A 26,066-nucleotide genomic window follows, 5' to 3' on the forward strand; every position below is an offset into this window, starting at 1 on the left:
CAGATACCGCCGGGTGATAACGATGGCGCAGCTAATGACAGAAGACAGAGGCCGTAGGAAAAAAGTATATGGTTACAAACACTTTTAAAGCGCGCGAGAAATTCTTCTGCGGCACGTGTAACAGCTTATCATCGCCGATGTTCGACGTTGTATAATTGTCCCGAAGTATACGCTGCTCGATGTACACTACGCCACGTGGTCGTCCCGCTTCATTACGGCGTAAATAGAACCCGGTCGTCAACCAAGGTACAGAGCTCTGTGTCCACAGAGAGTCAGAGAAAGCGGGATTCGTCGGCATGTGGTGTGAGCATTGACAGCGCGTCCTGTATGAAAATTCGCCAATTGGTCGAGAGCTCGTTAGCGTGTTTAACTGCTCCGTCAAAAGAGTTCCTTTTTTCTTCACCAATTTGCCGGACTTCATTCTAAACAACGCCGAACAATCTGTAGTATATTTTTATAGATATTTGGGTAACGTGACATAACTTGGCGTAGTTGTTCTGATACATCATATAAAAAATATAGGCTGAGTGAAGAATTTGAAAATGCGTCGTTTTATTCACACATCTGTATTACATTGTGTCCTTGTCTGTGCGACTTTCTTCGGCGATGATAGCTACCAAAATACCGAAGCTTCTGAGTTTTTGTATTCTTTAAAATGTTTCAATTAAGTTATGTGGATTCCCATATATTATTATAGGTGTCCAGGACTTGAATACAGTTTTTCCATTTCAGTCCACTCCGAAAGTCTAAGGACACAACACAGAGCCCGGAGGACACGTTCTTGGCTGGCGTGTACACGTGATCGTTTTCACCGTATAGGCGAGATCCAGCGACCTCTCAGCAGCTTCCTTCTTCGTACTTGTTCGTGTTGGCCTAAGGATTGGTCGTCAGCGCATCCTTTGAAGGCGTGCCGAGAAGGATATCCTTGGTCCCAAGCACAGCCAGTAAAACATTTCTTGTAAGGTCTGGAAAGTCAAATTTGGTGCACTCAATGTTCGCTGGTCCTTTATTTAACAATAATCAACATTTTACTCAGTGTGAAAATGCAACTGCCAAGCCACTTGTCTTTTCGTTATCAATCAGTGAAATGTCTTCAAAAGGATCTTTTGGGGAATTTAATGAACTTGGTAAATGTTGGAAATTAAGCTTTAAACAATTACATGCTAATAGTAGACATGAATAAAAACCACACCGTACAGAATGCACGAGATGATTTCCGACAACATGAAGTATTTTAACATGCATCTAAATTTAGGTACAGGTGAGTTTCTGCTTTGCATTCTAATGCAAGTGCCATGCATGGCCCGAAATCCAACCCGCATATTCGCAATTAGCAACAAGAAACGATAGCCGCTAAGCAATTACGGCGAGTAAAAAGCAACGTCCACCAAAACGCAGTTCGTTTAAGTTCCATCTTATATGCCTGCTCAGATAAGATAAAACTTTCAAGGCTCACCACTATGATGTTATGCTTTTGCGATAAACACAGTATTCGCACACATGATCGCGATAACTTTGCGCCCCATGAAGCGTATTCTGCTTATTCACAGTGTATCGATTTGATTCGTGTGTGCTGTGTTAGCCTCTTAGGTGCCGCAAAAGCAACGCAGAAAGAGGCTAATACGCCGCCCAAAAACGCCTGTGGTTGTTCTTGTTTAAAACCATCGTGTTGATTGTGGTGCGGAACAATGCGGAATCGAAAGACTCATAAGAACCTATAAAAATTAGAAAAAAAAAGAAACTAGTGCGTTATTCGCTCCTTGTACTTCCCGTCTTCCGCCACCGTTCATGACGTTTCCAGCTTGTTAACATGACGTCATAAGGAAAGAAGCTTTTGATTAGTCTATATACAACGATAATAGCTGTGAAATCTCCCCTACTTTCCCCATGCACTCATTGGCTCATTCTGCTTGGTCTCGCGCATGTACCATGCGCGATCGTTTGGTTTCACTACATTTCGTACACTCCTGTCTGCGCAGGCGGAAGCGGGAGCTTGTAGACGAAAAGACAAAAACTTAAGTCAAACGCTTACTCTTGGCCTTGTACATGTATCTTATCAATAAATAAATAAAGAGGAGGGGATAGTGCCTGTAAGAACGTAGTGAAAGCGACAAATAAATCACTTTCTCGTCTTTGAACTCGGGGTTGTTTAGGGGCCCTTTAGCCTACCCGTGTATTATTTAAAGCTTATCGTAATGCTTTTCTAAGGAATACCGCACAATAATAACACTCACCTAAGCTGACAGTAGAAGAGTAAGGTGTGCGTGTAAATAGTTTATGACTGTGTGAACTGCGCTAAGAAAACTGTGTATTGGCATGATATTTGTACTGGTTTGAGTGTGCTATTATGTTTTTTTTTCTTTCCCATATTGTTAAATTTGGGGTACCGTTCTGTATTATTATTTTATTTTTGGCTGCAGAACTTTGTGATATGGAGTAGCCGAGGCAATAGGCACCTCAACCTCTCCACAGCCCAACAGTTAAAACAGAACAGAACAGAACAGAACTCACCTAAGCTGACATTAAAGCCGCTGAAGAGCGAACTGAGCAAGCCCAGGAGACCACCGTCAGGTTCACCAACTACGTTCCTTCCTATTCTGCCAACGGACTGCAGCAAGCCCACGCCAGCTCCTTGGTGCACAAAGTTGATCGAAAAAAGAATGTCAGCATAATGTTTCAGCATACAAAATAGGAGTGCGAGATATACATATGCCCCGCCGCGGTGGTCTAGTGGCTAAGGTACTCGGCTGCTGACCCGCAGGGCGCGGGATTGAATCGCAGCTGCGGAGGCTACATGTAGCCGCCACTATACCACCACGGCGGGGCATATCAATCAGTCGTATATATATATATATATATATATATATATATATATATATATATATATATATAAATATGAAAGTAGATGCGCTTTCACATAACAACTGTTTATTGTGCCGACGTTTCGACAGGAACCCTGTCTTTTTCAAGGCATAATACTATCTACACATGTTCCATGCCTTTTTATATCCTGTCGAGACAGGAGGGGAGGGGTCAAATGAGAAAGAGAGAGAGAAAAAAAAGAAGGAAGGAAGAAACAGCGAAACGGGAGGACAAACAATAAATAAAATATAGAAAATCTAGGAGAAGAAGCAAGATGACACTCCTCATCTACCTCTGCCCTACTCTGTTGAAATGCTGCCCCTTTCTAATTACGCCATGTCGGTCTAGCTTCTTCTCCTAGATTTTCTATATTTTATTTATTGTTTGTCCTCCCGTTTCGCTGTTTCTTCCTTCCTTCTTTTTTTTCTCTCTCTCTTTCTCATTTGACCCCTCCCCTCCTGTCTCGACAGGATATAAAAAGGCACGGAACATGTGTAGATAGTATTATGCCTTGAAAAAGACAGGGTTCCTGTCGAAACGTCGGCACAATAAACAGTTGTTATGTGAAAGCGCATCTACTTTCATATTTATAACCTTGCGGCAACCGAAGTTATTCTTCTGCATATATATATATATATATATATATATATATATATATATATATATATATATATATATATATATATATATATATATATATATATATATATATATATCTTGAGGACGAAAAACTGACACTGGCACTCTGGCACAGACGCACATGTTGCATGTCATATTTGCAAGATGTTTCAGCGCGCGAACAAAGGAAAAAGGACAGGGTAGACAGAAAGAGCGCTGACATGTTGCATGTATGTTAGACGAGCGAGGTAGAGGAACGCGAGGGAGACAGCCTGCCTAGCATACGGGTGTTGTCTTTTGATTCTCTCCGTTTCAGTCCTTGCAATGGCACAGCCAACCATTCCACCTTGCGGCTCAAGCCACTTGTTTGTAGCCTCGTGGGCCGTCGGCAGCGCGGGTCTCTCTATCATAGGAACGCCATGAGCGCTTCCTCGGCCATGAACTTCACCAACCGATTAGTGCTGCAGCCACCCACTGAATCAACCACGGACGGCGTCAATGCCTCTTCGGTGGTTCCAATGTACGACTTGACCGAAAGTTGTGCGCATCCAGGGGACGCCGTGGAGACTTCCTTGGCGTACGTTGGCGTCGCGGAGACAGCGCACAGTCTCCTGTTTCCTGGGAACGCTGTTCATGCCTACAGAGGTGACAACCTCCCGCTCAGGGCATTTTCGACACCGGAGCTCCTGAAGGGTGCTACCACAACTCCACCTGACAAGGGTCCCATTCAAGTGAATACAAGGATCATCTCCTACTCCTCGAACACCACCATGGGCTCCGGGTGCGAATCACCGGATAGTGCTGCGGTCCTCCGGTGTATAATCGCGTGACTCCGCGTCATGGTCAACGCCATGATGGCGACGAGCACCGCCATCTTCCTCGCCATTTTTCGGCATTGAGCACCACCTAGACGTATGCTAGACGTAGCCGCCTCACACAACCTGGAGGCGAGCACATCCAAGTAACGCGGAGAGCTCCGTGGTGTCCTTGTGCAGCTTGAGGACCCACTGGGTGGCTTCGCGTCGGCACTCTGTTACTTTTCACATGCAGTGCCATCATCAAAAGCCACCTGCGCAATATCGGAGCTTATCTGCTTTTACGAGCAAGCCGAAGATTGGGTGGCGACCATCAACGCTGTTGGATTTCGCGAGGCTTCGTCGGACCAGTGGAAATTAGGTTTGGAAATTAAACAACTTCGAGATGGTGTCATGGCGTGGTACAAGTATGAAGCGTCGAGGCAGCATTCCTGGGCGGAATGGAGTGCAGCCCTGACTGCCGCTTTCGGCCAAATTATCTGTGCCTCCAGCGAGTCCAACACGACCTTCACCGAAGATGGAGCGCAAGAGGAGTTCCTTCCCGATGCTGCAGCTATGCACTGCAGTTATTCTCATCAAGCTTCGGACACTGCGATGGTATCCGACGTAAATCCACCACAGCTAGAAGCCGCATTACAGTCCCAACACTCAATTTCAGCATCATTCGGACAAACCGAAATCCTGACACCACTGCTGTTTGATGCGCTGCTATACCAGGAATACGACCTGCCCGCAGAGATAAGAAACAAGATCTATCTTGTTTGAGCAACATCCTTGTCTATCAGAGCCGTCACCACATGGACGCGGAGTCAGTGACCTACCACGGAACACTGCTGCTCGCATGAAGACTGAGCCGTACGGCCCAAGCCTCTCTTCTTTCCTAAGCTATGTTCGCTGACCAGGATGGCTTATTGATTAATAATCCTCTGTCAACATCCACAGCACGCCGTGATAGACCAGTGATGGACCAATATCCAATCACGCAGTAATCGACCAGTGTTTCCTACTGGAACATGCCAATCTCTGCTAATGGGCAATGAGAGACTGAAGACTCTACTTGGACACAGATACCCGCAATCCACCTTAAAATAACGAGCACGCAGCGAATGTGTTTTTGTTGTTGTTGTGTCTAACAATTCGCAGAATAAATCTCCCATCGGCACTACCTTTGAGGTGAAAATCCAGTGCGTATATTCGGGATGGCCTGTAATGGTTGCGCAGCTCGAGCAGTCGTTTTTTTTTTCAATTCAGAAACTCGCTAGGCACTGCCTGAATCGAAGTTGCTAGGCGAGAAGATGGGGGAGCGTATTAGAGGAGAAGGAGGGGGCGCGCATGAAGGGATGCCTGGAGGAGAGAGAGAGAGAGAGGGAGCGAGCATCTAGGCTAGCAGACGCTGCCGGCGCTAACGTTGCAAGGCGTGAGAGGGTGGAGCACAGCATATGAGGAGGAGAGGGGCGCATGCACAATCGGGGTGTCAGCACCCCATGGAGGGATACCTAGAGAGAGGGTGAGCAAAAGATGAGTGCGGGAGAGGACGCGCATGCGCAGAAAGTGTGGCCACGCCGCACACCGGATTGAGCTCTACCATAAGATACGTCTCATCTAAAAATGCAACTTAATCCATCGCTTCACGATGTGGCGCCACACTGTGCCCGTAAATTCGTGCAATATCCTTCTTATCCTCTTCTAGCCCAGGATGATGCGGCTGCACAGTGCACATAGTCTCTGATAAACGACAGCGGCACGGCAGTGTCACTGCAGCATCACGCCACTGGCGGGGTTGCAAAATCAAGCTGCCTAGCTTGGAAGAAACGGACTCTGCTTCGCTACCCAGACGAGCATAGCATCGAAATGCACGCACGGTGATTTCGGTAGTGGAATAAACAGTTAGGCTTTAGGATTGAAGTCGTCCTCCTGTCGACTCGACAATTTGACATCTGGTGACAGGTCACCAAAGGGAACACAGAAGCTATGTCTCAGGCTTCCGTGGACAGGAATATTCTAAAATGTTAACCCTGCCTTCGCAAGAGACTCCCGACTTCAAAGGGCCTTTGAGTCGGTTCGCAACAACCACCGACAGCATTCCTAATTCACTAGGAGCGCCTGACTACGGCATCCTTGCAAGGCTGGTTTCAAAGAGACAGGTATAGTCTCAAAGATAGAGTGCACATCTAAAAGCCTGTTTTCGTGTACGATGCTTACTGATAGAATGATGGCTGACGGCATGGTTCCACGCTGAAGTGCATCATGAGTCCAATACGCAAGCACACCCTAAGACGGCCCACTTGCCCTCTGAAAAGAAATTTTTAAATTCTAAGCATTTATTTACCTACTGCAGGCACTTGGAGCGTCTGTTTACATTATCTATCTATCTATCTATCTATCTATCCATCTATCTATCTATCCATCTATCTATCTATCCATCTAGCCGCTTACGTTTGGGTACTCTCATGGTCACCCTCTCAACTTGGCGTGAACCAAATTACCATAGGTGGGTAAGATGGTTTCACTAATACGACTCACTGGTCATGACATGAATAATGTGACATTCTTGTCACGTTCTTATTGCTACTAACCGATCACTGCTTTGCACTTCAGAAACGAATTGTCGAATCTTGAATTCTTATCGATATGCTGTAATGCTACATTGCCGCGTATGCTTATCGGTATCTGTTATCGACCACCTAATAGCTCTTTCAAAGAAAGCTTTGATGTATGCTTGCAAACAATAAAGGAACTCTCCGGTGATTTCAACTTTCCTTTGATCGACTGGACTAACCATGCAGTCACGCTGTCAATAAATAGCATCGAAAGTGAGTTCCGGAACACATGCCTTACATTCGGTTTATCTCAACATGTCACTAAACAAACACGCATTTCAACTCATTCTTCAAACATTCTCGGCCTACTTTTTACACCAAACACCGTCATTTGTTCCTCATTAACTTATCTTCCACCACTGTGTGATCACTGTATTGTTCAGGGTACCGTGTCTAGTCATATATTTAGAACCAAGAAAACTATAAAAACTTCTGTGTTGTATGACAGAGGTGACGGCGCTTCTATGACTGATGAACCTGCTGTCTTTTGTGATGAATGCGAAAATCATTATCAATCATGCTCCATTCAAACTAACTAGTCAATGTTTCAAAATGAGATGTTACGTCTAATCGCAAAATATATCCCCCCCCCCCGTTATTGTTAAAGAGCGAGCACAGTCCCCGTGGTTTAACGATAAACTAAAGACCCTCAACAATAAGAAAAAAAATATTATTCAAAGCTGCTATGTGTTCCAATTTAGGCGAGGTGCTTCATTGCAGCTAAGGATTATGTAACCTCAATCACCCAAGCCAAAAGTTAATTTTACTGTACCACGTTACATTCATTGCTGCACAACAGTCCTAAACAGTTCTGTAAAACTACTGAACACGAAGAAACAGAAAGTATTTTTTAATCTACTCTCATCATTGCACCGTTGCTAAAACGGAGGTCGCTATTGTACTAAACAATACCTTTTCCTCAGTTTTCTCCCATTAAACCTCTCAGACACTTCCCTCATTTTCGCCCTTACGCCATGTTGCTGTTGGCATCGTTGCGCAACTGCGAACAACTGGTTATACAGAAGATCTGCGGCTGTTAAGCGTATGTCTTTGCGTGCATTTGTACATGTTTTTAGCGCCACTTCGTAATGTTTTTCTGAATACAAAAATCGCAGCATATCCACGGAGCGAATGATGATGAGTGGGGCGAAGCGTCCGTCAACCCGTCCGTGCTTCCGACCATCCGTTCGTTCTTGCTTCCATACGTCCGCGCGACCATCCATGCGTCCATCCATGCATCCGTCCGTCTGTCCATGCGTCCATCCGTCGGTGCGTCCACGCGTCTATCCATCCGCTCATCCGTCTGCTAGTCTGTCTGTTCGTCCGTCCGTGCTCCATCAAGTGAACGCTCTAAGTACCGCCACTTCCTATCTCGCATCCCCTGTGGCACATACCCGCTCTAGGACGCGTATGTGCCACCGGTGGCTACGTACTACTACACAAATACAAGGCAAGGACAGACCCATGCCTTAAGGAGCTTCGCCTCTAAAAAGATTACAATACAGCCACCTTTTACCTGCATGCTTCGCATATAACATCGATTCCCAAGGTACGTGGTATCTGTGGACTTATTTAAAGATCATAATTGAAAAAGAAATTATTATGAAGAGAAGCGAACAAATTTAAAAAGCGCGGATCACTATAAGGCACCCAAACATTGCGTAATTAATCAAATAAAATTTTATCTACCGAATTAATTAGCCTCGAGAACCCACAGTTCAGAATTGTAGCTAAGGATTAAGTTTAAATATATGGTCGTCCTTTTACTTACATCTATTTGCGCTCGCTGACGAAAAGATTCAAGCTGTGCAGCTTTATTTCAACCACAGGTGCATGTAAGAAACCATTTTTTCTAAGTGTCTGGCTATCCTAAAGAACAATGTCAACGTTACGTGTGCTACGCGTTCAACCTTGCAGGTAAGCGTATTAGTGTATAGTACTCACTATGTATGCAGTGTATATACCTTCGTATGCACGCCCGCTGTAAGTAAACAACCCTCCCTTCAGGAGTTAATAAACTGTTGCTGTTAGAAGAAATGTTTGACAATAATTGATTGATATATGGGGTTTAACGTCCCAAAACCACCATATAATTATGAGAGACGCCGTAGTGGAGGGCTCCGGAAATTTCGACCACCTGGGGTTCTTTAACGTGCACCCGAATTTGAGCACACGGGCCTACACCATTTCCGCCTCCATCGGAAATGCAGCCGCCGCAGCCGGGATTCGAACCCGCGACCTGCGGGTCAGCAGCTGAGTACCTTAGCCACTAGACCACCGTGGCGGGGCAATGTTTGACAATAGCGCCAGAACTAATGTACGCCTAGAACACTTTCGAATAGACTTGTTCAGCTATTGAAACATGTGCGTTGTATAACCCTTGTGCAATATAAGAACATAAAAGGGAGCTCTTAATCACTGGAGCAAACACAAATCCGCCTGTCAAGTTGCTTCCATACATTTTACGAATATTGTCTGAAATTACTGTGCATGTAGAGTATGAAGTATTCCACTACGTTTTTGCGTTGTTACTTCCGCTATTCCCTCTTTTACAGTACGCTTGTTATAGTCGAAGTTCGCCGCGTTACCTGTATAGAACAATATGAATCTCTATGAACCTGCAAGCGCTTCTGCAGTGACCACCCAAGCATTCCTTACAGATGGTGATTAAGAAAAGATGAAACATGCCCATCATATCCTTGCACGACTCAGTCCAAGCTGCGTTAATTTGTGTTTATGCCGTCTTCATATTCAGAAGTGTGCGGTTATGATCATAGCCTCTACATACAACACTCACCGTATACTTAGAGCCGTTTCAATGCAGGCTGGTATTTAGAGACTGCCTTTATTGAGTTTGGACCACTGGCAGTTCAGTGCCTCTATAACTCCAGCCTTCGAGCTCAACCGTGGCCAAAGCATTGTTCTTTCTTGCACCAAGACTGCGGGTTTCGAGAAGGCGCTGAGCATTAAGAAAACGAACGACAATTTGATGCGCCTAGTCTCCATGTGTAGTCTGTAGAATCTCTTTTCGCCGCGCCCCTCCGATGTATACGTGCAAGCGTTACCAGAGCTCGCCTATCATCAATCAATCAATCAATCAATCAATGAAGCTTTATTTTCATAAATAGATATATGCAATTACAGGAATTATTTGGACCGATAGCCTAAAGTGGCTAGTGGACGGTCCAATACAATGTGCAACATAAAAAAGTGTACAGGTCAGCTCTGAGGTAACAACATAAAAAAAAAACAATCATGTGATACAGATAACACAGTAATACATTTTTTCTTGCAGATATGCATACTTATTAGCTTGCAGCTAGTTTCTATACATAGGCACTTATTAAAAAAATACAATGAAAATCGAATCACACACACATGCTTACATGTCTTGACTCCACAGAAAAAATGATTTACATGCCATGCTGAAATTACGTGCCGTTTTAATCTCTAGGGGGACCGTGTTCCATATTTTTGTTCCACTAAACTGTATCAGTCTTTCTCCGTAAACATTAAAACATTTGGGCAGATTGAAATTACCATTCGAAGCATGTCGCGTATTGCGTTTAGGAATTGAAAAAAGATCAGCAGGCAAAGGTGAATTTCTATTAATTATGTTATTTACTGAAACATACATCATAAAACGCTCGCATGAAATCACGTTATCCCGAGGGCTGCTCGGACTCTATACTAGAACATTCTGCAACTACAAAGTGCTGCGCAACAGACAAGGAATGGAGTGTGTGCAACGCATAAAAAGAAAAAAAAGTACAGGCAGCTATGTACGTATGGCCTCCTCGGCTCACCGATGTATCTCAGAGTGTATCGTGCTGTTAACGCAGGAGTTCCGCGAAGCAGTAGCAATGCACATGGTTGAACTATTGCATCGTGTGAACTCGCTGCGCCATGGCAATAAAACATGAGTCTTAGGTGCGCGCATCAGTTACACCCTATGGCTAACTATAGGGTTGCTGCGTACCTTGGTGTTTGATGTGTGCCTTGCGAAGTGTGCCTTGATGTGCGTGCGATGATTCACCTGCCCCTCGCACTGCGAAACAACATAGCCTTTTATCTTGCACGTATACTTCTTTACGGTACCAAGTTACCAGACGCCGAAAACATTGCGCATGTGTGGTACTTTATAGAACGTAAACTACGTGTCGGATAGGTTTTACGCTTACAGCGCTATGCCGCGAGTCCATCTCGGTTCATGGCTACGCATGATATTCACTTTGCGGAGATTCCAGCCTACGAGTGTTACAATCTTTTAGCAAATTACCGAAATGTGGTACGTAAATGCAATATGGTATTACCGTGCCACTGTTCCTCTTACGCCCATTGACGTTTTACTTGTGAAGGCGCCCCAACAACAGTAGTAAATGCTTTTTTGGAGTTGTCTCGCCTCATTCTGCCCCATCAGCATACACTTTGTTAATGAGGTACCTGTCATCCGAGGGACACACTGTCAGTAGAAAGGAGGAACGCTACCGAAGTGCCGTACCGAATTTGCGTATCGTACTCTCTAATTTGCTGAAAGACCGTAGCATAGGAAGACATAGAAACCATCGCGAGTTGCGAAACTAAACAGGACACAAGACGTGCGAGTGTGATTTACGACTACCTTGTCTAAGCTGGCCTACCGAAGCTAGAGTGACCTATATTATCGAAGCCGTAAATGTGAAAGGCCTAAAGACCTCGGCAGACTAGATAGATCCTCATCATCATCATCATCATCATCATCATCAGCCTGACTACGTCCACTGCAGGACAAAGGCCTCTCCCATGTTCCGCCAGTTAACCCGGTCCTGTGCTTGCTGCTGCCAATTTATACCCGCAAACTTCTTAATCTCATCTGCCCACCTAACCTTCTGTCTCCCCCTAACCCGCTTCCCTTCTCTGGGAATACAGTTAGTTACCCTTAATGACCAGCGGTTATCCTGTCTACGCGCTACATGCCCGGCCCATGTCCATTTCCTCTTCTTTATTTCAACTATGATATCCTTAGCCCCCGTTTGTCCCCTAATCCACTCTGCTCTCATCTTGTCTCTTAAGGTTACACCTACCATTTTTCTTTCCATTGCTCGCTGCGTCGTCCTCAATTTAAGCTGAACCCTCTTTGTAAGTCTCCGGGTTTCTGCTCCGTAGCTAAGTACCGGCAAGATACAGCTGTTATATACCTTCCTCTTGAGGGATAGTGGCAATCTACCTGTCATAATTTGAGAGTGCTTGCCGAATGTGCTCCACCCCATTCTTATTCTTCTTGTTACTTCAATCTCGTGGTTAGGCTCTGCGGTTATTACCTGCCCTAAGTAGACATAGTCTTTTACAACTTCAAGTGCACTATCACCTATCTCGAAGCGCTGCTCCTTACCGAGGTTGTTGTACATTACTTTCGTTTTTTGCAGATTAATTTTAAGACCCACCTTTCTGCTCTCCTTGTCTAACTCCGTAATCATGAGTTGCAATTCGTCCCCTGAGTTACTCAGCAATGCAATGTCATCGGCAAAGCGCAAGTTACTAAGGTATTCTCCATTAACTCTTATCCCTAACTGTTCCCATTCTAGGCTTCTGAAAACCTCCTGTAAGCACGCGGTAAATAGCATTGGGGAGATTTTGTCCCCCTGCCTTACACCCTTCTTGATTGGTATTCTGTTGCTCTCTTTATGAAGCACTATGGTAGCAGTTGATCCCCTGTGGATTTCTTCCAGAATGTTTATATATACTTCATCTACGCCCTGATTCCGCAGTGTCTGCATGACGGCTGATATTTCTACTGAATCAAACGCCTTCTCGTAATCTATGAAGGCTGTGTTTAGTGGTTGGTTATACTCTGAGCATTTCTCTATTACCTGATTGATAGTATCAATGTGGTCAATTGTTGAGTAGCCTGTTCGAAATCCTGCTTGTTCCTTTGGTTGATTGAATTCTAATGTTTTCTTTACTCTGTTAGCAATTACCTTTGTAAATAGCTTGTATACTACAGAGAGCAAGCTGATCGGCCTGTAATTCTTCAAGTCCTTGTCATCTCCTTTCTTATGTATTAAGATGATGTTAGCGTTGTTCCAAGACTCTGGTACCCTTCCCTTCAGGAGACACCTCGTAAACAGGGTGGCTAGTTTTTCTAACACAATCTGTCCTCCATCTTTCAGCAGGTCTGATGTTACCTGATCCTCACCAGCAGCTTTGCCCCTTTGCATGCTCATAGTCATGCATAGACATGCTTTGCAAGACTAGATAGATGACGCAATCTAATGGGGTCAAAATTAACCAGGTAAGCACAATATTGTTATTTCATAACCATGTACAGACAGAATTATTTAAATGGGAAGCTGGAGAGGTTAACCATGTACATTTGAATTCTTATGTAAATTTCTTGTGAGGAATAATTACGAGTGAATCTTTTTTTATTATTTTTCCCTCAAAAAATCTTGGCGATAACAAACGATGACTGTGGTTGCACGAAGCATCACAAGCATGTCGACACAATCACCCAGTAACACAAAATTTTCGCACCCCTTTGCGTATACCGGCAAACTGTAAACCCTAACAACATTTCTTATTAGTCGGCAGGAGCTATTATTCATTCTTATTTAAATCAAATATAGTTTAAAGGCAGCTGTCACCACCATTTAGGTGCTTGCGCAAACCTAAAGGTACGCCCCACCGCTGTGGTCTTGTGGCTAAGGTACTCTGCAGCGGACCCGCAGGTCGCGGGATCGAATCCAGGCAGCGGCGGCTGCATTTTCCATGAAGGTGAAAATGCTGTAGGCCCGTGTGCTCAGATTTGGGTTCACGTTGAAGAACCCCAGGTGGTCTAAATTTCCGGAGCCCACCCACTACAGCGTCTCTCATAATCATATGGTGTTTTCGGAATGTTAAACCCCACATATCAATCGATCAAACCTAAAGGTTTACGTTTTCGTAGTACTTAAACGTTTACGAATGGGGAGCTAAATCTTTTCTGGAACAGGCGTCCCAGTAACATTTTAAATGCACTCCAGTATTCCGGTAACCAAGTAACGTTAAAAAGTATACAGAAACTACATGTCGCTAATATGTCAGGCCTGGAACATATATATATATATATATATATATATATATATATATATATATATATATATATATATATATATAAATCGGCTTGAGCGGACAAACGTACGAAAACTTTCATTACTCCTACGTTTCGGCAGGGGTCCGGCCTTCATCAGGGAATACATTGCAAACGTCAACGTGCTGCTTATATACATTGGGGGCCCCCAACACGTGTCTATTTAATATTGTTACGCATTGCCTGGGAAGAAAACGAAGATGGGTGAACATGCTGGCTGCCCCAAGCTAGAGGAAAAAAGGAAGACGACGACACTGCGATCATCAACCTGTTGGCCGCTCCGGCACTTCTCTTTGCGACCAAAATAAACGGCCCCCTTCAGCCGTATACGTCCTGGTCCTCCTTGTGCGTAACAGATTGGTGGAAGCGTGCTGGGTAAGACAAGCCCGACGACGGGAGCTTCACTACCTGAACTACGCCGCAGCCGCCGCCTTGCCGGACTCCCGCCTGCGCCGATCGTAATGGCCCAAGATCAGCCATCTAACGCTTCAAGGCCGACTCCAATGGGTTCCGTGCCCTACTACTGAGTCCCGCCAACCTTCGGAGGAAAATCGGGACAGGATGTCGACGCGTGGCTCGTCCAGTACAAGCGAGTCAGCAAGTCCAACGGCTGGGATGCCGCCGTTCGGCTCAGCAATGCGGTCTTTTGCCTTACGGATACTGCGCTCGTGTGGTACGAAAACCACGAGGACACACTGACGACGTGGGACGTTTTTGTTGCAGAGCTGAAAGCGTGTTTCGGCGACTCGAGCGTCAAAAGGAAGCGGGCAGAGCAGACATTGTCTCAACGCGCGCAGCTTCCAGGTGAGACATGTACCACGTATATAGAGGATGTGCTGAAGCTCTGCAAGGTGGTCAATGATCAGATGTCAGAAGACGACAAAGTAGGACATTTGCTGAAAGGCATAGCCAAAGATGTCTATAAGCATTGCCGAACTTTCGAACAGCTGAAAATGCGCAGGATTGCTCCAAAGTTCGGCTGGCTCACAAATGTTACAACGGTTGCCAGCATCGACACGAGCACCTGCCCAGACCTGTCCTCGACGATTCGAGAGATTGTTCGCGAAGAACTTTTTCGCTATAGAGAACAGACGCATTCAGCAGTTGATCACCATTCTGTAAACGACCAACATTCGGTATATGTGCCACGTGAGGCTGTGACTGCGCCGCCGCCTTCTAGGACCCCTTGGCCATCGATGGTTAGTGCAGCAGCTGTTGAGTATAGCGCACCCCCACAGCCAAGGAGAGCACCACGTATATGTGCCACGTGAGGCTGTGACTGCGCCGCCGCCTTCTAGGACCCCTTGGCCATCGATGGTTAGTGCAGCAGCTGTTGAGTATAGCGCACCCCCACAGCCAAGGAGAAGCACCACGCTTGCCAGCTCCTCGCCATGACCGACGCCCCCAGCGTCCGCCTTCTTCGCGACGCCCAGTCTATCCCTATGATATACGGAACGAACCGACCAACTTCGCCAGGGAAGACGATGTTCGTATCATCGACGAACAAGGAGAGTTTTGACCTCTCACAGTCTGCTACTCCTGTGGTGTACCAGGACATATTTTGCGATTTTGCAACCGTCGACGTGTAGCCCCACGGCATGGCTACCCACCACACTTTGCACGGCCTTCCGAACGACTTCGCGATGACCCGCGAGCAACGTACTATGGCCCACCACAACACTCCACACGATCGTCTGATCGACCGTACGACGACCCTAAGGCAACACACCTGCTGCCTCGCGACGACTACTGGACACGCAGCTTCCGGAACCACTCCCCTACATCTGACAGGAGCTTGACGCCTCCACCGCCTCGTGTTCCCCGTTCTCCTTCACCACGGCGTCGCAACACGTTTCCTTTGCCACAGGAAAACTAGCAAGCGCAGCCGATGGAGGTGAGGTCGCCGGAGACGTGCTAATATCAGAAATACCTCCTGTGTTGATGCTCAAGAACAAAGTACGTGTTTATGTTGACGATGTGCCTTTGATGGCTTTGGTGGATACGGGGGCAACCATTTCGGTCATGAGTGCGTGTTTTAAAGATACCTTGGGGCGGAAGGTTTCATTTAAGTGGAATCAAGCTTCGAAGTTTTGCGGAGTGAGTGGTGAAGCACTGCATCCTGTTGGTGTGTGTCAAGCTGACGTGTTTCTCGGAGGCTGCGTTATCCCAACGGAGTTTGTGATTATTCCGCACGCGACACATGATGTTATTTTGGGTATAGACTTTTTGAGGGAGTGTGGTGCGACTGTCGACTGCCGCACAGGGACAATAGTATTGAGTGATCACGTTCCGCCAGCACTCTTGGAAAACCCTGTGGATGGTGAGACGGCATTGTGTGTCTGTGGTGACACTATCATACCACCGTTATCAACCGTTCGTGTACCTGTTGGTTGCAGCGACAGCTATTCCGCCAACTTTGATGCCAACGTAGAACCAGTGTACACCAACTGCATGAAAAAGAATGTGTTGATTCCACATTGTGTGGTGTCGATCAGACGTGGACGCGCTGGTTTATGGACTGTCAATTGCTCAACAGAACCCGTGATGTTACCAGATGGTCTAAAGTTAGCCGTCGTCAGTGGACAACACGAAGCCTTACTGGTGACCGAGCTTAGAGATGCGCCGGAAGAACATCGTAGTCACAGTTTTGAAACTGCTCTTCTGTCAATGGTCAATAAGTCGCTGAGCACAAGTGAACGCCGAACTTTGGTCAGTGTACTTTCGAAGCACGTCTCTGTATTCGACTTTGCGCAGAAAGACAAAGCACCCCTAATCCCTGCTTCTCGGACATGTCACACTATCCACACGGACATGTCAACACTATCAACCACATCCTACGAAGGCACCACAACATTCTTATGCAGAGCGACTGTCTCAAAAACATATTTTCGGAATCGCCACGTGTAGTCTATCGCCGGTCGAGAAAATTGCACAATATGCTGACTTCATCTGTACTAACTCATCCTGCCTATTCAGGTTGCCACCCTTGTGGCAAACCACGTTGCAAGGTTTGCGTACACATGACCACCTCTATTTCAGCCCACAGTTCGGCGTTAAATTTCACAATGAAAATTAATGGTGATTACGATTGCGATACAAGTAACTGTGTGTACCTACTTGAGTGCTCAGTCTGTAAGCTTCAGTACTTAGGCCAGACAGCGACACCATTCAGACTGTGGTTTAATAACCACAAGGCGCATGTCACAACTTTTCCTAACCTACCCTTATCTAAGCACCTGAATGCGACAGGACATTCACTCGATGACCTAACAGCAACCATATTAGAATCTGGTTTTAATTCTCACCACGAACAGGAAGCACGCGAATCATTTCTCATCTACAAATTTAAAGCACTGTCATTCGGCATTAACTAAAGCGCAGGAAAGCTCACGTTCCTGGGCGCGCGTTCAGCAACGGGATCACTATGTCACGGAGAAGGCTAAATTCCCTATCACATGCCTGCCGCTTTCATCAGTATTCAGCCTGTTACATACAATTCTGTTATATTTCATTCTCATGAATGCCATGTATCTCACTTTTACCTACGTTTTTCTTTTCTTTTTTTTTCAAACCACTATTGCCACATAATTCACCTGTGTTTTCTTTGTATTCTGGATAGACTAGACAATCGGCCTTTGTCGGAACAAAGGATTCTGGGTCATTGGCCAAGCCCATCCTCAGCCCAGAAGGCTTTGAAAGCTTTGCTGCGCTTTTTGCGGACAACTGGCCTCAGAGACAGACTTTAGTGTCTTATACTCTTTGATGTTGCCTTTCCTCTGTCGCAGTTTTTTTTTTTTAATTTCTCCTTCTCTTCGCAGCATTTCTTTTTAACATCTATCATTCTCCTCACCCCTTTCCCCAGCACAGGGTAGCCAGCCGGTCTAAGAACTGGCTAACCTCCCTGTCTTTCCGCCTAAACTTTCTTCCTCCTCCGTATTGCTGTTCTCGTTGCTTTACACCTGTTTTTGTTAATTCTTTTAGCGCATTGTTGCTGGTTATTTATTTATGTTTCTTGTTAGTTCATCGAGTTCTTCTAACGCAATACTGTTAAATGCATTCGCGGTATATAACCACCCTTGTTATATTGATCCTTTCCGTGACTGTGAAAAACGCCCTTTTTTGCTGCACAGACTTCACCGTATATTATCATTTCGTGATATAGTCCTGTCATTATCACATCGTGCTGTTTCGCATGTTGATTTGTGTGCCACTGTCATATATGTGACATTTGATATTAAATAGACACGTGTTGGGGGCCCCCAATGTATATAAGCAGCACGTTGACGTTTGCAATGTATTCCCTGACGAAGGCCGGACCCCGGCCGAAACGTAGCAGTAATAAATGTTTTCGTATGTTTGTCCGCTCAAGCCGATTTCTATTTATCACTGGATTCAAGACATATATATATATATATATATATATATATATATATATATATATATAGGAAATCATGGTGGTTGAGTGCAGTAGCGTTGCAGATAGTCAAGTAGATCCTCCGTGAGCGGTCACAACGTGGTTTGTTTTGATGTTTCGGCCTAGAGTCTGGCCTTCATCAGGATATATATATATATATATATATATATATATATATAATTATTATTAATCACCTAATAATTAATAATCTGATAGAAATATAAGGCTACTTTCAACTTTTTGTCCTATTTGTACGTACTGGGCACGTCATGAAATTATTAGGCAATTACGCAGCATTAAGTATCCAACCAACAGAGTTGACCTGAGAATATTCCGTAAAAATATGTTCTTGTTTATCAGTTAAAAGAGAAGTCGCCAGCTCATACCACACAAAGATATAGATAGATAGATAGATAGATAGATAGATAGATAGATAGATAGATAGATAGATAGATAGATAGATAGATAGATAGATAGATAGATAGATAGATAGACAGATAGACAGATAGACAGATAGATAGATAGATAGATAGATAGATAGATAGATAGATAGATAGATAGATAGATAGATAGATAGATAGATAGATAGATAGATAGATAGATAGATAGATAGATAGATAGATAGATAGATAGATAGATAGATAGATAGATAGATAGATAGATAGATAGATAGATAGATAGATAGATAGATAGATAGATAGATAGATAGATAGATAGATAGATAGATAGATAGATAGACACGTGTGTGTGAGCTTAACTAACCGTAGCCCAATGTTACGTTAGTCCCACAAAAAGTGGACCATGATGATATTCCGCGAATGTCCTAACTCAACCTACTCATGGAGTAAAACTAAAACATTATCTGCGCACAAACTGCCTCTTCACGAATAAAAACGACGTACCAATGATGAGCCTTGCTCCCGAACTCAGCGCATACACGACTTCCGAGAGCTGCCTCTTCTCACGTTGGACGCTGCCGTTGTGAAGTGTTCGAGTGTCCAGGCTCCGGGCATCTGCATAGCGCAATCTTTTTTGTAGAAAACACTTGATTGCACAAACCTTAGCACTCTCCAGTGACGAACAAAGAACGTTTCACACGCCAGCGGTTGCGACTGTGAAAGTCGCTTGCCCAGAGACGCCAACATTTCTGATTGTTGCGCCGATAAAGCGAGCTTTTAAATATCTTTGTTTTTTTTTAATATTTAGCTTTCCTAATGGCCATCACTGCTCATTATCTGGCATTCTGACAATACTGGCTATGCAAACCAGCAGATAATGAAGCCAAAGAAACAAAGAAAGCATAGGGGGGTGCTAGGGGGAACATTGTGTCATGTATGCATCACATTGGGGAAAAAATATTTTATTCATTGCAGAACGTTAGGAAATTCGGGAGTATGTAGGTGCTGGTAACAAAGGCAAGTATAGAGACACTTTTATTCTCACTCCTTCCTGCAAATTTGCATTGGGGTTCATGAAAGCATTATTATTATTATTATTATTATTATTATTATTATTATTATTATTATTCAAATAATAATTTGATACTTATATATGGCTGCATTGCATTGTTTGTCATATTTGGACATACTCGGCACGTAATGAAATTTGGACGTACTCGGCAGCGTTAAATGTCCAACCAACAGTCACGGTTGCGCACAAGTATCCACAGTTCGAATGCAAAACTGAGGTATAGTACGTTAAAATGAATTTCACAATGTTTTTGTCGATAAAATTACGGGAGGCGTAATCTTTGTCCCTACTTTGAACCATATGATCTAAAGCGTTGCCTCCGAGATGTGGCGCACAGCAATTCATTTGTAGAGCAGACGACGGATGACAACTTGCCCTAAAGCGTGTTCTTCAGTCTCATGCGGCAGTCTTCGTGCCCCAAATAATAAAATTTTGTTATGAATTGTTTACGAACTCATTCAACGTTCAATTCTCTTACCCAACGTTTTGCAAACACATGGCCGTCACAGCAGCTCCATCTGTGTGTCAGTAATGGAGAGGCACCACATATTAGAAGTCTCAGTGCTCTACGTATAAGAGTGAATTCAGATACTGTAGAATACCGCGTTCAAAATAGTTACTCCTATCTGCTAAAACAGCCTTTCTTCACCAAATGCGGTCACGTTTACTCGCGTTTGAAGCTTATTGCCGCTTTTCCGTTCCGATGTCTAGATTTCTTAACTTATCAGCGCATTCTCGAAAAGCTCTGATTTGTACCACAAATATTGTCGCTAAAAAGAAAATAATGCAACATGTTTTTCTATATTACTGTAGGATGGCCTTCGGTTGTCTATTTACGAGATTTTAAGAAAAATTAAGGGTGGTGTTTTTTTTATTATTCAAATTTCAGTGGAGTACACTTTTGTCAATAAGAGACTTTTGAGGTAATATATAAAAATGTACATTTGCCCTACGGCAGCAATAATTCATGTACATAATGAACATACTATATCCTTAAAACGTGTCAAGTTTGAAAACGCTGCTTGCATTACTTTCGGAGACAAAAAATGGGGAATACGCAACTTATTTTACACTGTCGCAAAATTAGACATTTTAAAAAGCTATTTTCTTAAAGTCTACAAATTTGAAACCGTATGAATTCATTTTTCATTAGACATGCATTTCAGGTAAAAAATATCTCCCTTGAAATAAAAATATTTGTCTTTCTATAGCATCTGCAATTTTCGAAAATGACAGGTGACGAAATTGGTGCCTCCGTGTTGGTGAAGTTTGACATTTTTTTTTTTCTCGTAAGTTATGCCGTTAATCATAAAACGAAGTTGACTTTCGGGCTACCTGGTGAGAGGTGCACGAAATATAAAATACTCAATGAAATCTAAAATATCAACTTTTGGACCCGTGTCGATCTCTCATGGAATCACCCGGAAGGAATCGCATCATGTCACACTAAGTATTTTTTTATGTCGTTTATTCGTCGCGCATCTCAAGATTGGAACCACCTTCTCTCAAGTGTCGCAATCATCACTGGTTGCATATGTTTTCACGAAACATTAGCTAACATTGCATAACCAGGAAAATCTGTTATCTGTACTTATGCTACTGTTTAATTTTATTTCTTTTCTTCAAACAACTTCTATTTTGTATATACTGGAGAAATATTGGTGTTAACTGTGTCTTCTTGTTATAGTGTTCTATTTTTAGCTATTGCGCTGTTTTATTTGTATCTTTCATGTATTTACCCACTCCTTTTTGCCTTTTGGCCTTGAAGGTAATAAAAATAAATAAACAAGTAGATAAATAATAAACAAACAACTAAATAAGTAAATAAATGAATAAATGAGTATGGTGCACTTGTTGTGCATTTCAAGAAATGTGATGCATATCCACCGTGCCTCCCGTCCACTTTAGTCCCACTGCAGTTATATATCGCTATTGTGACAAGACAGTTATAAAAAAAGAGAGATGCGTGGGAGATAGCGAGGCTGGGAAACGAATGTGTCGTGACTTATTTCCCGTTATCTAAAAAAATAGAGAAACCGCTTGATTGTTTGGCATAGACGATGCGTGTTCATTTACCCTGTTTCTTTTTTGCAGCTTCGAATAAGAGTCTCTATAGGTTCAGGATCTGAAATAAAACCTTACTTCAATGTGGGCGTTTGTCCGGTCTAATTCTTCTCTCGTGTTCGTTTTTGCGCTTTGTGGTATGAAGTAGAATTTTCCCTTATATGGCCTTTTACATTATTGTTTTATGTTTTTATTCTGTGAGCTTACATCATTCAAGTGTTTTCGAGTATTAATATAAAAATTAGGTCATTCATTCGCACCATATACCCAGAGCACCACTGCATTCGAAGGGGCTCATGAAATCTGAAGCTTGTTTCGACGAACCTTTTTGCCTACAATGGTGACCCGATGTGCGCTATTCGCGGTTATCATACCTGACGAGACTGATCTATTCACGGGAGACTTCACATTTATGCATCGTAAAGGTTCTCCTACGTAGAGGTTCTCCTAAAATGCTTGAGTTGAGAGTTTTTAGTCAACCAATATCCTACTATATCACCCCTACGCTCGTTTACTTTATTGCATAGGATATATACATTGCTCTGCGTGACCAGAAACAAAAAGAACAATTTCAACTATAATTAGGGAAATAATAACTAAATTTTAAAAATCTAGTGCAGAAATCAGGGTATGATTGTAATGCATGAACGCTTGGGGCACTGTGAATCAACTTTGAACACCTGTGGTTCTTTCTGTGCGCCTAAAGTTAGGTGCACAAGTGTACTCGCAACAGCTCAAAGATTACAGTATACGCTATAGACGCTGTAGCGACCTACTTAAACACCGCCGGAGAGTGGCCAACAGGCAGCGCTTCTTTATGTATGCGTCATTTCGTGCAACAGTTTCACATCTGCCAATGCCAACGGGTCTATCATAGCCAGAAATATATTGAAATGTTCTTTTAATGTGCTTGTAGCTATTACAAGGCCGCTTTCCTTCCAGCAGAATGCTGCGCCCGACTAACAGAAAGATAAAGCGTAGTATAACCACACCGGCTTTCATTTTTAACATTTATCGGTGCATGAGCAATTGCATGCTAATGGCCTATCATTCGCAAGACGCAGTTCAATCCTGTCACATGAATGCTCAATCAAGGTGCTTAAACTTTTTGGGGCCACTTACACTTTGAAGGTGACATCACCAAAGGAACAGCGGAGCAAAGGAAAAGGGAGAGGCCTGTGCAGGCCGCTCGCAGTAGCAGCGCCATCTGCACATTCAAAGAACGTGACTGTAACACTGTTTCAACTGCAGCAATGATTAAAAAACGAAATTAAAGTAACTTGAAATAATGGCACCAAGAACGAGGAGCCAGGCAGCCTTCTATTTATTTCCTCATTGTTTTTTTTTTCTCTTTTGTAGTCTTTCCTGCGTTTTTCTGTTTATTTTTATTTATTTCTTTGAACACCGAGGCCCTCAAAGAACAAATGGAAGAAAGCTTTTCGGTGAGAGCACGTGCTTGAAATTTTATTACACATATATGGCTCTGTCTTCTTTAATATCATCATAAACGCATTGCAAGAGGAAGACTTCTCTTTGGCATGAGTGCGTGCTCAAATGTCGTTGCTACATGGGGTTTTTCCTGGGTTGCGGTAGCATACGACGATGACGGCATGCGAAATCTCGGCCTACACTGAGCCACACATGAAATATTTGTGATGAAATCACCACAGGTTAATTCTCAGGGGTTCCATTGCACCGGTTGTTCTAGTCAGTCATGAGCATTTGAGTTTGCTGTCTTAACGAGTTTCCAACCTCTTCTTTCCCCCAAACCATGTATGTAATCAGGCAAAGCGTTTATTATTACTGCCTGGTTTCGCAAGCTCCCGTTACAGACACTACTGCCCCAGTGTCTGTAGTGGGTGCCTGTGAAAATATGTGTTCATTTTATTCCATATTATAGTCTCTTGAAAGCAACCTTAACATCAGCTGACACAGCAAGAGATTTCGATAAAGCGAGAGTTGACAGGAGCATCGCAAACGCCACATGCTTCATCTTCATTTTTTCTTTCTTCGCATGCGAGTAATTCAGGCCAGTTAGCCTGAATTTCCGGAATAGTTGGGTGCTGACGCAGGGCCAGAGTGGCACAATCTTCTCTGGCTGTTTGCGTGCCCCACGGCATTTTCGCCCGAAAGCATGGCCGTCTGACCCAAGAGTTCTGTTCTTGTAAAGCTACAAGGCCTTAGTTGGAACGAAAGAAAAACCATTTCCCTGGTTCAATGTCTGAGTTCAGAAACAGTGTTGACATACCTGACTTACATTCTCTGTTTTCATGCGCACCAGCTCGGTATAGCGAGCGAGTCCCAAGCATCATAAAAAAAGAAAAAAAGAAAGAGCACACGCCTCTCATTACTTTTAACAAGGGCAGACTATCCGCATATATCCGTGCTTTCAAATACTGTATATACGCTAAGCCTCGTACGGGAAGTCGCGCCTCCTTCAGAATAGAGGAGGAAGAGGAAGACAGAAGGACAGCAGGGAGGTTAGCCAGTTCCAAAACCAGCTGTCAAGCCTCTGTTAAGTAAGAGGTAAAGGTAATAAAAATTGTAGAGAAGAGATTTTACAAAAAAAAAAGAAATAGTAAATCAAAGATAAAAAGAAGAAACGGGGAAACAACCCAGTTGAATAAAATTGCGGGCCAATATTATTTGAGCGGAGCAACTTGTTGGGCGAGTTCGTTCATTCTTAACGTAGCTTATGGCGCGAAAAAAAAAAAAAACTCGAGAGAAGTTGGTAGTTCGCGCTTCTCTTCTCTCGTGTTTTTTTTATTTTCGCGCCATAAGCTACGTTATTATTACTTCATTTTAAAGACCAGTTGTGTGCAAGAAACGCGACAACGCTCTCAAATCCTGCTCTGCTGAGAATTTTGTCCCAAAGTGCTTTCCTCCGACAATGGGCGATTTACAAGCCCGTCCAATACTCTCGAAAATTGTTTTCTGGGCACGCTGAAACGAGGACAATAACAGAGAAGGCTGGTGATTGCTTCCTCACCGCCCACTTAGTGTTTGTGAGGGGTGGCTCACACCTGGCCACCTTCCACATACTCCCTGTATATAAATATAATAAAGTTTTTTTTTCTCTCTCTCTCAAGATACTGTTAGTACATGAAGGGTTGCTGGCCATTCTTATCCGCCATGAGGAGACATTCGTGAAGGCCACTACAAGACACAGGAAACGTAGGAGCGTCTTCTTGGCTTTAGATATGCCCGACATAAGACGGAGCTAAATGTAGTACCGGTTCCAAGCTTTAGATGAAAAGCAGCTTATGGCAGGGCTTCCCTTCCCGTGGCGTCCACACCCCCCCTGTGCATGCTTATCTCCTCTCTCACACCTCCCCCTCCCTCCCGTCTCTTTCTCCAGGGTGCGCGGTGAAGGCAACGAAACGCTTCCTTATAGTACATACGATCGCTTCGTAGCAGTTGTTCATCGGTCTGGCGGTGTTCCGCGTTTGCATCAGACAGCGCATGTCTTCTTTGGTTAGCATGGGATCACGCTCGATATCTCTGGCGTGTGCGTTGAGGCAGCAGATGTTTAACAGTGCTATAACAAAATAACCGGCAACAGTGAACGGCAGCAGTGACCGGCATCAAGTCATGGTGACTGGCAGCGTAGAGGTTCTGAATGTTGGCGCACCTGCTTAAGGTGACGTAGACGAGCTTTTTTACGTGTCGTTCACCGTCTACCCGCTGCTTCGAATCCACACGTGGTTCCCTTTAGCGGGAGATTGCATTTTTTTTCAAGATGAACATTCCTATCACTCAGTCGAGTTACGCACTGCAGTGACATAGAGATAAAGAGGAAGGCTAACCAGCACGTAGCATCTGGTATCCTGTTCTGCCCTGGGGTTGGGAAATGGGGCTTGAACAAGAGAAAGGGCGGAGTGAAAGTGAGTAGTGCTGAGGAAAAAAATCGCAGTCACACACATGCACACACACGAAAGCATTCCACTCAGAGTCATTCTGATTAAGCCCAGCTCGTGCAAGTGAAACTTAGGTAATGAATATGAATAACCTAAAATACAATTGGGCTAACTCTTAATAAACTGCTGCTTTATAGAATGAAATTACAAAATTGTACCTAGTAACGCTGTAACTCGAGTAATTAACCTACAATCATG

General features: G+C 43.9%; 1 protein-coding gene across 1 annotated transcript in view; it reads right to left on the bottom strand.

Moving 5' to 3' along the window:
• Window positions 1–535: 535 nt before the first annotated feature.
• LOC119171356 (uncharacterized) overlaps window positions 536–26,066 on the bottom strand; it is a 29,294-nt gene continuing 3,763 nt past the window's right edge. Inside the window, exons 2-5 of the mRNA XM_075892126.1 lie at window positions 23,074–23,158; window positions 19,320–19,430; window positions 2,512–2,631; window positions 536–965 (exon numbers count right to left, since the gene is read on the bottom strand). Coding sequence (XP_075748241.1) covers window positions 874–965; window positions 2,512–2,631; window positions 19,320–19,430; window positions 23,074–23,158 — 408 coding nt within the window. The 3' untranslated portion in view covers window positions 536–873. The remainder of the gene's footprint in view (window positions 966–2,511; window positions 2,632–19,319; window positions 19,431–23,073; window positions 23,159–26,066) is intronic.

This window comes from Rhipicephalus microplus, chromosome 4, assembly GCF_043290135.1.
Source record: "Rhipicephalus microplus isolate Deutch F79 chromosome 4, USDA_Rmic, whole genome shotgun sequence".
Taxonomy (NCBI): Eukaryota; Metazoa; Arthropoda; class Arachnida; order Ixodida; family Ixodidae; genus Rhipicephalus; species Rhipicephalus microplus.